This window comes from Eubalaena glacialis, chromosome 14 (genome assembly GCF_028564815.1).
Source record: "Eubalaena glacialis isolate mEubGla1 chromosome 14, mEubGla1.1.hap2.+ XY, whole genome shotgun sequence".
Classification (NCBI taxonomy): Eukaryota; Metazoa; Chordata; class Mammalia; order Artiodactyla; family Balaenidae; genus Eubalaena; species Eubalaena glacialis.
In genome coordinates this window covers 81,373,970-81,389,414 of record NC_083729.1, presented here as the reverse complement: position 1 = coordinate 81,389,414, position 15,445 = coordinate 81,373,970, and the positions used below count along the sequence as shown (strand labels likewise).

The window sequence follows — 15,445 nt, the reverse complement described above, 5'->3', positions numbered from 1 at the left end:
GGGAAGAGGATAAAGCTGAGGGCTCTGGAACATGAGAGCCTCAGCTACACCTCAGACACCATAGGTTAAGTCCCCATAAGCTGCACAGACTTGTGTGACAGAACCAGCAGGAGAATGGACGGGTCTAAGTGCCCTCTGAGCAAACAGACCTGAGGAAGGAGAGGTGAGTGAAAGCTCATCCTACCTCTCCCTCCGTCGTGTACTGTTAGGTGTCAAATAAATTTAGGCAATTGCGGAAGGTCTGTAGCAAAACAAGTAAATACATATTGGGATTTAGCAGTTTTGGGTATATGTTTAAGAAGACAAAATGTATAATATTCAAAATTAATTTTTCCCACTTTCCCCACTTTCTGATTCTCCTTTTTACTACATAGGTTCCTATTCTTTTAACATGTGCCATATCATAGTCTTTACAAGCTACCCTCGTGGGGAGTAAGTTGAAAAAACTTAGTAAATATTTTGGGTTAAGAGTGTCCAAACATTCTTCGTAAATTCATGACAGACACAATATCCTAATGCTAAGCATCTCTGAGTTGTCTCAGTTACTTTTCACAGAAAGAAAATGTGAGTCTTTAAATTCCAAAAGTTGGGATTTAAAAACAAAACAAAACAAAACATAAACTGGAAGGTTTAGGGCATAGAATTTACCTCATAGAACACTGGAAGAATACAGAAATATGAAAGGTTCTTTTTCTCAAAAGCTAAGAATTTTAAAGTGTGGGAAGACTGCAGGAATGGAAACAGGAAGGGAATCTAGTCGACACACACAACTGCACATAATCTGCTCTTTGGTTTCTATGTGGTGGGATTAAAAATGGTGGTGGTGTTGAAGGTTGAAAAGAACAACCCGGAGAGAAGACCCAGTATGTTCCTTATGGAATCACAGAGTGGAAGGGACGTCTGCCTGGTTTCCTTGGTTGTGCCTGGGCCACTGCAAGTGTCACAGGAAATGAGTGTGGGGAGCAGGGCTTGAGATTTGTCATGACCAAGGGTTTAGTGATGTTCCTGTGCAGAGACCTGAGGTCATGTCACACAGTCACTGTCAACCTAACTCAGCCGAGGAGAGTCTCCAGAAACTTATTTGCTCCTGGACATGGTCCAGAAGAGGCCATGAGGTTGGGCTGGGGAGGTGCTACAGGCTGTGACATGGAAACTGAAAGGCCCAAAGGGTGCAGAACAGCAGATGCCGAGGAGATGGAGACCAGTGTGGAGCATTCAGACATACATTAAGGATGCTCCGGGCAGCCTTGAGAACAAAAGTCTGAATAAGTAGGAGATTTCTGTTTTCTAACCCAGCATCCCTAGCCTGCCTGCAGATTCAGACTTCAGCAATGTCCCCCTGTGAAAGAAGTTTCCCTGTGGGACAGCCAAAGCTCAGCTGGATTCACTGTTTCCAGCTGGGTTCCGCTACTTGGGCCAAGTCAGAACTTCTGTCCACATGTAATTTTGGAAAATAATATAGAAGAGCAAAGTGTTGGGTAAACATTGGCTCAACTAGAAAGGGATCTTTCTACTTTGTTATTTCAGGTCATGTAATTCTTATATTTTCCATTGCTCTCTGATGTTATAAAAATATGAATTCTCCACTTTACCTTTTGATTATTTGTAACCTTTGCAGTGCACTGGATTTCCAAATTGTACAACAATCATTGTTGCTGTACATGGAGATTCATGTCATAATTTTAACCTAAATAATTTTTGGAACTTACAAACTTGGTACTCTATTCTCATAAAAACAAAAAATTCAAACAATAAATAAATATCTTGGGCTCACATGAAAGTTCAGTTCCTGAAAGTGGATCTGACTCACGTTTTCTAGTGATAGTTGTATAGAAAGTGAATACTTCAAATATATCCCATTTTAAAAAATGCTCTAAAAATACTTTTGAACTAATCATGGGCATGATAGTCACGTGCTCTGACAAGGTATGAATTACATTAAATAATTTCAAATCCACCTGGACAATATAATACTGTTTCTGGTTAAGGGAATAAAACTTATGAGAGATGATTCCTTTTCAACATAATGGATTTCATAGCAAGTGCAATTAAAATTGGATTCTTAATTAGAAAGTTAAAAAAATTGTCGACATTAAGAGGTTTGTAACACATACAAAGACCACAAGTCTTCAGGAGGTATTTCTAGACATATTCACAGTAGAAACAATTTGATCCAAAATTCAATTGACTTCTTGCTACAATCACCAGCAAGGAGCCTGGAGATGCTGAACATACTTCTGTGGGCAGGATACTCACTGGACCCTGCACAGTGAATAAGGATCCAAATACAAACTTCCCAAGGAGGCTCAGCTTCTCAGGGTGGCAGGAGTAGCTGCAGTGCCCAGAGGACAAGCTAACCCCAGGATGGGCTCAGGTGGAAATGGCCTTGGAGCCTTGAGAAAGAGACCATAAAGTCCTCCATCACAGCCACTGGGCACCTCTTCTGTGTAAACAGATGTCAGGGCATTACCAGGACAGCCTCCCAAAGCCTTTTCCTTCCTCTCCACCAAGGCAGCTCATGCCCCACAGTCCCTCCAGGGAAAGGCTGCCATGTCCTCCCAAGAGCATCCACTAGGTTCCCTGGTGTGTTTTACTATTGTTCCGCAGGCTGTTCTCTAAGTGTTATGTCCAGATGGTTGATGTCCTTGACCAAGTCTTCTATGTCCTCACTGGCTCCAGTGGCAGGGCTGCTTGCACTGCAGGCTGGACCTGCTGCAGAGCCCTTTGCTTTTCTGGGCCCACCCAAATCTGGCAGATTCCATGTCACCTGGTCCATGAGCCAGACCAGACCAGCCCTCCTACACGTGGAATGTGTTGATGTCAGAAGTCAGAGAAGCTGTCAGGCAATTCCTTTCTTTAAGAAAAAGACACACATTCCACACTCTGAAGGGGAAGTACATCTTCATCCTATTTATGGGACACATGAGAGCTCTCTTACCATCGGGGGAAAATTTTTCTTGCAATTTGGTGCCAGCTGTTTCATGCCCAGAAGTACAATCTGTACAGTATGTCCAACTAAGCGAAATCATCTACCGGACAACATCCAGACTGTCACCAGGCAGCCCAAAGATTGTTCCCAACTCATTTCAGATAACTTTGTTTTGACACAATTTCTGGATTGGTGGTGGAGTTAGGAGGGCTTAAATGGAAATTATTATCTGTACTTATACCTACTTCGACCTGGTCCTTGTGTCAAAAGCACACCAGGCGGCAGTCAATTCAAATTCTTAATACACATACTCGTCTATCCTGTTGCAAGTTCTGGTCCTAAGTTTGTCTTTATTTGCCTATCACCTTGAAGATTTTGATGGTGGGAGAATGGTAATTCATATTATGCTTCCTCTCTCCTTCTCTCTCTCTAAATCTCTCGCTGTTCTCCTTTTTTCTCTGCAAATATTAACGGAGACACTTTTTGTAACATGTTTTTCATTCTCTCTCTCATTTTTTCTACATGTTCTGAGTGTAGTGAACTCCTGTTATGACCAACACTAGAGATTTAGTTTATACGAAAACATAGTTTTAATGAATCTTGAAACATTATTATTCGGTCCCAAACAAAAAGGCATTGTATGTTTAGGGGCATAATCAGGGTTATTGTGACCAGCAATTATTTGCTTTATTTTTTATAATAGAATCAAAGACTTCTCATCATATTTATAAAATAATAAATTATTTTGGCGCAGTTAGCTGGAATAATAGATTTCTATACTTTCTAATAAAAAGCTTCACACTTCACATAGGCTGTGAGGATTCCAGAATAGAGAGCCAATCTGAGGGTTGAAGATGCTCCCAGTTGACCAGGATGAGGTTATGTAACGTGAGTAAGATCTGCACAACTACATTTCCAGTAATTTGTCATGGCCTATAGCTCATTCTTTTTTCTATTTTTATACGGCAGTTTCTTATTAGTTATCTATTTTCTACATATTAGTGTATATATGTCAATCCCAATCTCCCAATTCATCCCACTACCACCACCCCTCCCCGCCACTTTCCCCCTTTGGTGTCCATACATTTGTTCTCTACAAATGTATCTCTATTTCTGCCCTGCAAACTGGTTCATCTGTACCATTTTTCTAGGTTCCACATATATGCTTTAATATACGATATTTGTTTTTCTCTTTCTGACTTACTTCACTCTGTATGACAGTCTCTAGATCCATCCACGTCTCTAGAAATGATGCAATTTTCATTCCTTTTCATCGCTGAGTAATATTCCACTGTATATATGTACCACTTCTTCTTTATCCATTCGTCTGTTGATGTGCATTTAGGTTGCTTCCATGACCTGGCTATTGTAAATAGTGTTGCAATGAACATTGGGGTGCATGTGTCTTTTTGAATTATGGTTTTCTCTGGGTATATACCCAGTAGTGGGATTGCTGGGTCATATGGTAATTTTATTTTTAGTGTTTGAAGGAATCTCAATACTGTTCTCCATAGTGGCTGTATCAAATTACATTCCCACCAACAGTGCAAGAGGGTTCCTTTTTCTCCACACCCTCTCTAACATCTGTTGTTTGCAGGTTTTCTGATGATGCCCATTCTAACCGGTGTGAGATGATACCTCATTATAGTTTTGATGTGCATTTCTCTAATAATTAGTGATGTTGAACAGCTTTTCACATGCCTCTTGGCCATCTCTATGTCTTCTTTGGAGAAATGTCTAGTTAGGTCTTTTTTGATTGGGTGGTTTGTTTTTTTAATATTGAGCTGCATGAGCTGTTTATATATTTTGGAGATTAATCCTTTGTCCGTTGCTTCATTTGCAAATATTTTCTCCCCTTCTGAGGGTTGTGTTTTCATCTTGTTTATAGTTTCCTTTGCTGTGCTTTTAAGCTTGATTAGGTCCCATTTGTTTATTTTTGTTTTTATTTCCATTACTCTAGGAGGTGGGTCAAAAAAGATCTTGCTGTGATTTATGTCAAAGAGTGTTCTGCCTATGTTTTCCTCTAAGAGTTTTATAGTGTCTGGTCTTACACTGAGGTCTTTTATCCATTTTGAGTTTATTTTTGTGTATCCATTTTTTGTATTTTTGTATTATTTTGTGTATCCATTTTGAGTTTATTTTTGTGTATGGTGTTAACTTCATTCTTTTACATGTAGCTGTCCAGTTTTCCCAGCACCACTTATTGAAGAGACTGTATTTTCTCCATTGTATATCAACATGACCTGCACCAGGCTAACACGTGAGAATAGTTGTGTTGTTTTCCTATTTAATGAAAGCTAGTGTGACAGACTGACGACCTGAGCAGTGGTGGCCTGGAACTCTGTTCCATGATGACCATTCTTAAATAAAAGCCCAGGAATGTGGAATGTGTCAATAATAGACACAGGCCGCCCTGAGACATTAAAATAAAGGATCCAGTCATTGCTCTTCTCACAAACAGCATCTCCTTTTGAAATGCAGACTCATGGCTGTGGCTTCCAACATATAGGCAGTGAGAACCTTAGGTCCTCATACAGAGCTGACAGAACCGGAAGCCCTGCAGAACCTAGTTCAACTTGATGAGAAATAGTCAACCGGGGAAGAGTCTTTCTAAACATCCCTCAGAAAAAAATAATGCAAAGTCATACTTTTTTCATAGTGTCCCATTATCTCAAGTGAATTTTTTCCTAAAGAACTACTTTGACTATATATATATATATATAATATATGTGTGTATATATATAATATATATATATAGAGAGAGAGAGAGACAGACAGACAGAGACACAGAGACAAAGACACAGATAGAATTATGATAGAATATGCACTATATTGAAACAACTGGGTTTCAGGTATTTCATTTTACTGCCTGAGGCATAAAATTCTTATAAATTTTTTTATGGTCTTAAACTATTAGCTCTCTGCACAACAGATATATTAATTTTTTCCCCTGTCAGTTTCTTTGGACTTAAGTTCTCTTTGAAATTTAATTCACTAGTTGCCAGGGCAAGACCAATTCTAACACCTGTTTCTAACATTCTTAAACAGGTAACCTGGGAACTGCACTTACCTAACAGCTCTTGAACCAGCTCAACTCCATGACGTTATTTGGAGAAAATTCTGGTGATCCGTACTAGTGGGGAAGGAGCTGTTCTCTTATCTAGATCAGCCTGGAAGAATCAGAGCAAGATGACTGTTCCCCTCTCAGATATTGACCCTGGACACGTATGTCTACACCTCAGGGTCTCTGATGCTTTCTTAGAGCTGCAGGCCATATGCATTGGGTTCTTCTAATCAATCTAGACTTTCACAGCGGGGTTCTTCTACCCGCTCTTCCAAGCAATATGGCCTTTAGCTATTGTTTTTCACCTAAACACAGAAGACCTTTATTTCACTTTGCTCACAGTTGAGCCCCTCCCTCCCTCCCCCTGGCTCTTTCCACACAGCTGTTCTCCCGCCAGGGGATTTGCATGTTGTCCCCCAGGGAGGACCTTCCCCTGCAAGTCTGAGATAAAAGCTCAGCTGCAGTCTTGCTTTGACTTATCAGGACTCCTCAATTCCAGCTTCTGAAAATGAGGTTCCCTGCTCAGCTCCTGGGGCTCCTCATGCTCTGGGTCCCAGGTAAGGATGGAGGGGAGATGAGAAGGAGAATGAGGCGGTGAGCTCTGGGGACACCACTGCTTTTCATGTGTCTTTGTCCACATGTTAGATGCATACCATACCCTCTGCAAAAGACATGTGATGTTTAGTGATATGGGAATGAGGATGAATCCGGAAGGAACAAGAGGTGTCTGTCCTCTGGTGAAGATGGTGGCATAGAAAGAGTGCTCAAGTGTACATGACTTCTAGAGACCTCTTTGCATTGTAAATCTTGGGTTCGTTTTGAAATTGGATATTTTGGGTATTCTTCGGAATCAAAAAGAAAAAAAAAAAGATTAGCCTGACGTCAATAACAGAAGAAAAATTCTGAAACTGTTTCATAAATTTTGTCCAGAACTTTGTTGCTTTCTTTCATTGTTTTAGGATCCAATGGGGATATTGTGCTGACCCAGACTCCACTCTCCCTGTCTGTCATCCCTGGAGACCCAGCCTCCATCTCCTGCAGATCCAGTCAGAGCCTCCTAGATAGTGATGGAGACACTTATTTGAGCTGGTACCTGCAGAAACCAGGCCAGTCTCCACAGCTTCTGATCTATGAGGTTTCCAACCGAGCCTCTGGGGTCCCAGACAGGTTCACTGGCAGTGGGTCAGGGACAGATTTCACACTAAAAATCAGCAGGGTGGAGGCTAAGGATGTTGGAGTTTATTACTGCCAGCAAGGCATGGAAGATCCTCCCACAGTGGTACAGCCCTGAACACAAACCCCCCTCTCCGGGTGGCCCAGCTGCCCACATATGTTGACTGTCTGGGGAGCAGGCAGGCAGATTCTCTTGAGTCAGTGTAAGAGGAAGATGTTAGAGAATCAGGGGAGTAGTTTGAAGCTGAGGGCTCTGGACCATGAAAGCCTCCTCTACTCCTCAGACACCACAGGTTAAGGCCCCATCAGCTGCAGAGCCTTGCCTGACACAACCAGCAGGAGAATGGACAGGTCTAAGTGCCCTCTGAGCAAACAGACCTGAGGAAGGAGAGGTGAGTGAAAGCTCATCCTACTTCTCCCTCCCTCATGTACAGGTAGGTGTCAAATAAATGTAGTCAGTGTAACAGGTAGACAACTGAGGCAGATTTATAGCAACATAACGGGTTTAGCAGTTTTTGATATAGTTTTTAAGATAACATGTCATAATAGTCAAGAATATTTTTCCCCACTTTCCCCAGTTTCTGATTCTCCTTTTTACTACATATCTTCCTACTTGCTTGCCATGTTCTAGACAGCAGTCTACACAGCTGTCCTCAGGGGGAGTTAGCTGAGAACATCAGTAAGACTTTGGGGTTATGAGTGTCTAAGTAGTCAATTGGAAATCCATAGTCCATAAAATATCCTGATGCTAAACATCTCTGATTTGTCTCAATTACCTTTCACAGAAAGAAAATGTGAGATATTAAAATTCCAAAAGTAGGGATTAAAAAATAAATAAACTGTAGGGCATAGAATTTACCCTGTAGAACACTGGAAGAATACAGAATGATATGAGGGGGTTTTTTTTCACAAAAGTTAAGAATTTTAAAGTGTGGGGAGACTGCAGGAATGGAAACATGAAGAGAATCTAGTTGACACACACACAGTTGCTCTTTGGCTTCTATGTGGTGGGATTAAAAATGGTGGTGGTGTTGATGGTTGAAAAGAACAACCCGGAGAGAAGACCCAGTATGTTCCTTATGGAATCACAGAGTGGAAGGGATGTCTGCCTGGTTTCCTAGGTTGTGCCTGGGCCACTGCAAGTGTCACAGGAAATGAGTGTGGGGAGCAGGGCTTGAAATCCATCATCATCAGGGCTTAGTGATGTTCCTGTGCGGAGACCTGAGGTCATGTCGCACAGTCACTGTCAACCTAACTCAGCCGAGGAGAGTCTCCAAAAATATATTTGCTCCTGGAGGTGGTCCAGCAGAGGCCGTGTGGTTGGTCAGGGAGGTGCTACGGGATGTGACATGGAAACCGAAAAGTCCAAAGGCACAAATTAGCAGGAGATGCAGAAGAGATGAAGACCAGTGTGGAGAATTCAGACATATTTTAAGAATGATCTGGGTAGCCTTGGGGAAAAAAAAGAAAAAGCCTGAATAAGTAACAGTAAGAAGTTACCCTGGGTTACAACCAAACCTCAGCTGGATTTACTTTTTCCAGCTAGGTTCCTCTACTTGGGCCAAGTCAGAACTTCTGTCCACATGCAAGTTTGGAAAATAATATAGAAGAGCAAAGTGTTGGGTAAACATTGGCTCAACTAGAAAGGGAAAGTTTTTACTTTTTACTTTGCTATTTCAGGTCATTTAATTCTTTTATTTTCCGCAGTTCTCTGATGTTATGAAATTATGAGTTCTCCATGTTACCCTCTGTTTATGTTGTAACTTTCCCAGTGGCTGTCTTTCCAAAGTGTCCAACATTCTATGTAGCAATGAAGATTCATGTCACATAATTCTTAGAGATTACATACTTGCTACTATTTACTCAAAAAAGCAAAAATTCAATAAATAAATAAATGTCTTGTTTTCACACGAATGTTCATTTCTTGAAAATGGATCTGACTCACGTTTGCTTGTGATACTTGTAGAGAAAGTGAATACTTCAAATAGATCCCATTTTTTAAAAATGCTCTAAAAATACTGCTGAGCTAATAACGGGCATTCTAGTTATGTGCTCTGACATGGTATGAATGACATGAAATATTTTCAAGGCCACCCGGACAATATAATACTGTTTCTGGTTAAGGAATTGAAACTATTTAGAGATGATTCCTTTCCAAAATAATGGATTTCATAGCAAGTGCAATTAAAATTGGATTCTTAATTAGGAAGTTTTTAAAAAAAGATTTGTATTAATAAGTTTGTAACACATAGAAAGAATGACAAGTCTTCAGGAGGTATTTCTACACATATTCGCAGTGAGGACAATTTTATTCAAAATTCAATTGACTTCTTGCTACAATCACCAGAGTGAAGCCTGGGGACACTGCACATACTTCTGTGTACAGGGGACTCACTGAACCCAGCATAGTGTAAAAACCTCAAACAGAAACTTTCCAAGGAGGCTTTGCCCTCAGGGTGGCAGGAGCAGCTGCAGTCCCCAGAAGACAAGTTGACTCCAGGCTGGGCTCAGGTGGAAATGTCTGTCCAGCCTTGAGGAAGAGGTTTGAAGGCCTCAGTCACAGCCATTGGGTCCACTTTTGTGTAAAAAGGTGTCCTGGCATCATCAGGTCGTCCTACCAGAGCCTCTTCCTTCCTCCTCACTAAGGGAGATCATGGTCCACAGAGCCTCCAGGGAAAGGCTGCCATGTCCTCCCTGGAGCATCCACCAGGTTCTCTGGTGTGTTTTACTATTGTTAGCAGAGTATTCTCTAAGTGTGAGCTTTGTCCAGATGGATGATGTCTTTGATCAAGTCTTCTATGTCCTCACTGGCCCAGGTGGCAGGGCTGCTTGCACTGCAGGCTGGACCTGCTGCAGAGCCCTTTGCTTTCCTGGGCCAACTCAAATCTGGCAGATTCCATGTCACCTGGTCCACGTGCCAGACCAGCCCTCCTACATGTGCAATGTGTTGACTCCAGAAGTCAGAGAGGCTGTCAAGTGATTCCTTTCTTTCTTTAAATTTTATTTATTTTTGGCTGTTTTGGGTCTCCGTTGCTGCACGCAGGCTTTCTCCAGTTGCGGTGAGCGGGGGCTACTCTTCATTGCGGTGCGCAGGCTTCTCACTGCGGTGGCTTCTCTTGTTGTCGAGCACAGGTCCCAGGAGCGTGGGCTTCAGTAGTTGTGGCTCGTGGGCTCTAGAGCGCAGGCTCAGTAGTTGTGGAGCATGGGCTTAGTTGCTCCGCAGCATGTGGGATCTTCCCGGACCAGGAATCAAATCTGTGTCCCCTGCATTGGCAGGTGGATTCTCAACCACTGCGCCACCAGGGAAGTCCATAGTGATTCCTTTCCTTGAGGAAAAGACACACATTCAACACTCTGGAAGGGGATTTATATGGTCATCCTGTTTATGGGGCTCATGTGAGAGCTCTTTTACCTTTGGGGGAAAATTTTTCCTGCCATTTGATGCCAGCTGTATAGTGTCCACAAATATAATCTGGACAGCAACTCCAACTAAGGGAAATCATCCACCAGACAACAACCAGAGTGGCACCAGGCGGTCCAGAAGGAGTTCCCAACTCATTGTCAGAAGACTTTGTTTTGAGCCAAGTTTTTTTTTTCCTGCGTTGGTAAGTTTAATAAAAACTGGATAACAAACCTAGGCACTGCATTTCCCAATGACACGCCTTTCTTGCTTTCTGCCTTTCTGCCAAACTTGCTACTTTTCCCATTTCCATTAACGTTCTCTTAGTTCTTTTTTTTCTTAAACACCTTTATTGGAGTATAATTGCTTTACATTGTTGTGTTAGTTGCTGCTGTATAACAAAGTGAATCAGCTATATGTATATATATATCCCCCTATCTCCTCCCTCTTGAGCCTCCCTCCCACCCTCCCTATCCCACCCCTCTAGGTGGTCACAAAGCACCGAGCTGATCTCCCTGTGCTATGCGGCTGCTTCCCACTAGCTATCTATTTTACATTTGGTAGTGTATATATGTCAGTGCCACTCTCTCACTTCGTCCCAGCTTACCCTTCCCCCTCCCCATGTCCTTAAGTCCATTCTCTACATCTGCGTCTTTATTCCTGTCCTGCCCCTAGGTTCTTCAGAACCTTTATTTTTTTTTTTTTTTTTAGATTCCATATATACGTGTTAGCATATGGTATTTGTTTTTCTCTTTCTGACTTACTTCACTCTGTATGACAGACTCTAGGTCCATCCACCTCACTACAAATAACTCAATTTCGTTTCTTTTTATGGAGGAGTAATATTCCATTGTATTTATGTGCCACGTCTTCTTTATCCATTCATCTGTCGATGGACTCTTAGATTGCTTCCATGTCCTGGCTATTGTAAATAGTGCTGCAGTGAACATTGTGGTACATGACTCTTTTTGAGTTATGGTTTTCTCAGGGTACATGCCCAGTACTGGGATTGCTGGGTCATATGGTAGTTCTACTTTTAGTGTTTAAAGGAACCTCCATACTGTTCTCCATAGTGGCTGTATCAATTTACATTCCCACCAACAGTGCAAGAGGGTTCCCTTTTCTCCACACCCTCTCCGGCATTTATTGTTTGTAGATTTTTTGATGATGGCCATTCTGACTGGTGTGAGGTGTTACCTCATTGTAGTTTTGATTTGCATTTCTCTAATGATTAGTGATGTTGAGCATCCTTTCATGTGTTTGTGGGCAATCTGTATATTTTTGGAGAAATGTCTATTTACAGTCTACGAGTTTGTTTTCTCTATTCTTGAACTTCACAGAAATGGAATCATATAGTATGTACTGTTTCATGTCTTGCTTCTTTTGATCAATATGTTCTTTGAACTTCATTGATATTGTTGGTGTGGATATAACCTGTTCCTTTTAATGCAGAATTGTTCTCTGTGATACTGATGCATCGCATCAATGAACATGGAAGATCTGCTCATTGTCCTTGCACCCACACAGCAGGGCTCAAGTGGATGCTACTCTTTACTGATTCTAACAATGATAAAGCTGCTTCAGGGTCCTTGAGGGTGATTGCTAAGCATCAAATAAAAGGAAAATCTGGAATATAAAACTATGATCAAGTTTAATTTCAACCTGATCTCACCATGGACCAAGGGAGACATCTAGTCACATTGGGGGTAGAAAGACAGAAATGGGAGCACAGGTTATTATTTGGTTTCCAATAGGATTATGCCAAACACCATCTGGCTGAGTCTAGGGAATTGGTGAGGCAAGAGGACACAAGAATTACATTCTGTAACCACAGGAGAAAAATTCTTTAATCAGGTTGAGCTAACAGCCTCCTCTGACATGACCACCTGGGAATGGGTTGCTCAAGTGTAGAGAAGAGGAGGCGTGTGGTTTCTGCAGCTGGAAGCCCAGCTTCCCCTCCCCAGCTGCTTTGCATGTATCTCCCAGCTCACCCTGCTGCCCAGAGCCCATATCAACACAGGTCAGTGCTCTGGGAAGATCCACCTCAGTTAGGACACAGAGTGAACCATGGAAGCTCCAGCTCAGCTTCTCTGCCTCCCGGTACTCTGGATCCCAGATGAGAGGAACTCAAGATGGTTCTGTACATTAGAGAACACGTTGTCCATGTTGTTTATTCCTCCTGGGAGCTTTGCTGCACAAGCACAATAATTAAACCTCAGTGTAGATCAATGATCCCGAATCTGCTGGGAAACCTTAGATAAGATCCTGATTACAAGGTGACTTGTCTGTTTCTGTTTTTTCCCATCTCAGATACCATCGAAGAAATCATGTTGACACAGTCTCCAGCCTCCCTATCATTGGCTCCAGGGGAAAAGGCCACCCTCACCTGCAGGGCCAGTCAGAGTGTTAGCACATACTTAGTCCAGAAGTCAGAGAAGCTGTCAGGCAATTCCTTTCATTAAGAAAAAGACAGGGGGAGGAGCCATGATGATGGAGTAGAAGGACGTGCTCTCACTCCCTCTTGTGAGAACTCCAGAATCACAACTAGCTGCCGGACAATCATCGACAGGAAGACACTGGAACTCACCAAAAAAGATACCCCACATCCAAAGACAAAGGAGAAGCCACAATGAGACGGTAGGAGGGGTGCAATCACAGTAAAATCAAATCCCATAACTGCTGGGTGGGTGACTCACAGACTGGAGAACACTTATACCACAGAAGTCCACCCACTGGAATAAAGGTTCTGAGCCCCACGTCATGCATCCCAACCTGGTGGTCTGGCAATGGGAGGAGGAATTCCTAGAGAATCAGACTTTGAAGCCTAGTGGGAATTGATTGCAGGACCTCGACAGGACTGGGGGAAACAGAGACTCCACTCTTGCAGGGCACACACAAAATGGTGTGCGCATTGGGACCCAGGGGAAGGAGCAGTGACACCAGGGGAGACTGAACCAGACCTACCTCCTAGTGTTGGAGGGTTTCCTGCAGAGGCGGGGGGTGGCTCTGTCTCACCGTGGGGACAAGGACACTGGCAGCAGAAGTTCTGGGAAGTACTCCTTGGCGTGAGCCCTCCCAGAGTCTGTCATTAGCCCCACCAAAGAGCCCAGGTAGGCTCCAGTGTTGGGTTGCCTCAGGCCAAACAACCAACAGGGAGGGAACTCAGCCCCACCCATCAGCAGACAAGCGGATTAAAGTTTTACTGAGCTCTGTCCACCAGAGCAACAGTCAGCTCTAACCACCACCAGTCATTCCCATCAGGAAACTTACACAAGCCTCTTAGATAGCCTCATCCACCAGAGGGCAGACAGCAGAAACAAGAAGAACTACAATCCTGTAGTCTGTGAAACAAAAACCACATTCACAGAAAGATAGACAAGATCAAAAGGCAGAGGGCTATGTACCAGATGAAGGAACAAGATAAAACCCCAGAAAAACAACTAAATGAAGTGGAGATAGGCAACCTTCCAGAAAAAGAATTCAGAATAATGATAGTGAAGATGATCCAGGACTTCGGAAAAAGAACGGAGGCAAAGATCGAGAAGATGCAAGAAATGTTTAACAAAGACCTAGAAGAATTAAAGAACAAACAAACAGAGATGAACAATACAATAAGTGAAATGAAAACTACACTAGAAGGAATCAATAGCAGAATAACTGAGGCAGAAGAACGGATAAGTGGCCTGGAAGACAGAATGGTGGAATTCACTGCTGTGGAACAGAATAAAGAAAAAAGAATGAAAAGAAATGAAGGCAGCCTAAGAGACCTCTGGGACAACATTAAATGCAACAACATTCACATTATAGGGGTCCCAGAAGGAGAAGAGAGAGAGAAAGGACCAGAGAAAATATTTGAAGAGATTATAATCAAAAACTTCCCTAACATGGGAAAGGAAATAGCCACTTAAGTCCAGGAAGGGCAGCGAGGCCCATACAGGATAAACCCAAGGAGAAACATGCTGAGACACATAGTAATCAAATTGGCAAAAATTAAACACAAAGAAAAAGTATTGAAACCAGCAAGGGAAAAACGACAAATAACATACAAGGGAACTCCCATAAGGTTAACGGCTGATTTCTCAGCAGAAACTCTACAAGCCAGAAGGGAGTGGCATGATATACTGAAAGTGATGAAAGGGAAGAACCTACAACCAAGATGACTCTAGCCAGCAAGGATCTCATTCAGATTTGATGGAGAAATCAAAAGCTTTACAGACAAGCAAAAGCTAAGAGAATTCAGCACCACCAAACCAGCTCTACAACAAATGCTAAAGGAACTTCTCTAAGTGGGAAACACAAGAGAAGAAAAGGACTTACAAAAACAAACCCATAACAATTAAGAAAATGGTAATAGGAACATACGTGTCGATAATTACCTTAAACGTGAACGGATTAAATGCTCCAACCAAAAGACACAGGCTTGCTGAATGGATACAAAAACAAGACCCATCTATATGCTGTCGACAAGAGACCCACTTCAGACCTAGGGACACATTCAGACTGAAAGTGAGGGGATGGAAAAAGATATTCCATGCAAATGGAAATCAAAAGAAAGCTGAAGTAGCTATACTCATATCCGGTAAAATAGACTTTAAAATAAAGAATGTTACAAGAGACAAGGAAGGACACTAAATAATGATCAAGGGATCAATCCAAGAAGAAGATATAACAATTATAAATATATATGCACCCAACATAGGAGCACCACAATACATACAACAACTGCTAACAGCTATAAAAGAGGAAATTTACAGTAACACAATAATAGTGGGAGGCTTTAACACCTCACTTACAGCAATGGACAGATCATCCAAAATGAAAATAAATAAGGAAACAGAAGCTTTAAATGACACAATAGACCAGATAGATTTAATTGATA

General features: G+C 42.2%; 1 gene segment (V, D, J or C); it reads left to right on the top strand.

The window, feature by feature from the left end:
- Positions 1-6,501: 6,501 nt before the first annotated feature.
- LOC133105257 (immunoglobulin kappa variable 2-29-like) lies at positions 6,502-14,836 on the top strand (the record flags this gene model as incomplete). The annotated part of the segment is given in 3 exon segments: positions 6,502-6,550; positions 6,953-7,251; positions 14,810-14,836. Coding segments are annotated over 3 exon segments (375 nt in total), but the record flags the coding sequence as incomplete, so codon positions are not given.
- Positions 14,837-15,445: the final 609 nt, after the last annotated feature.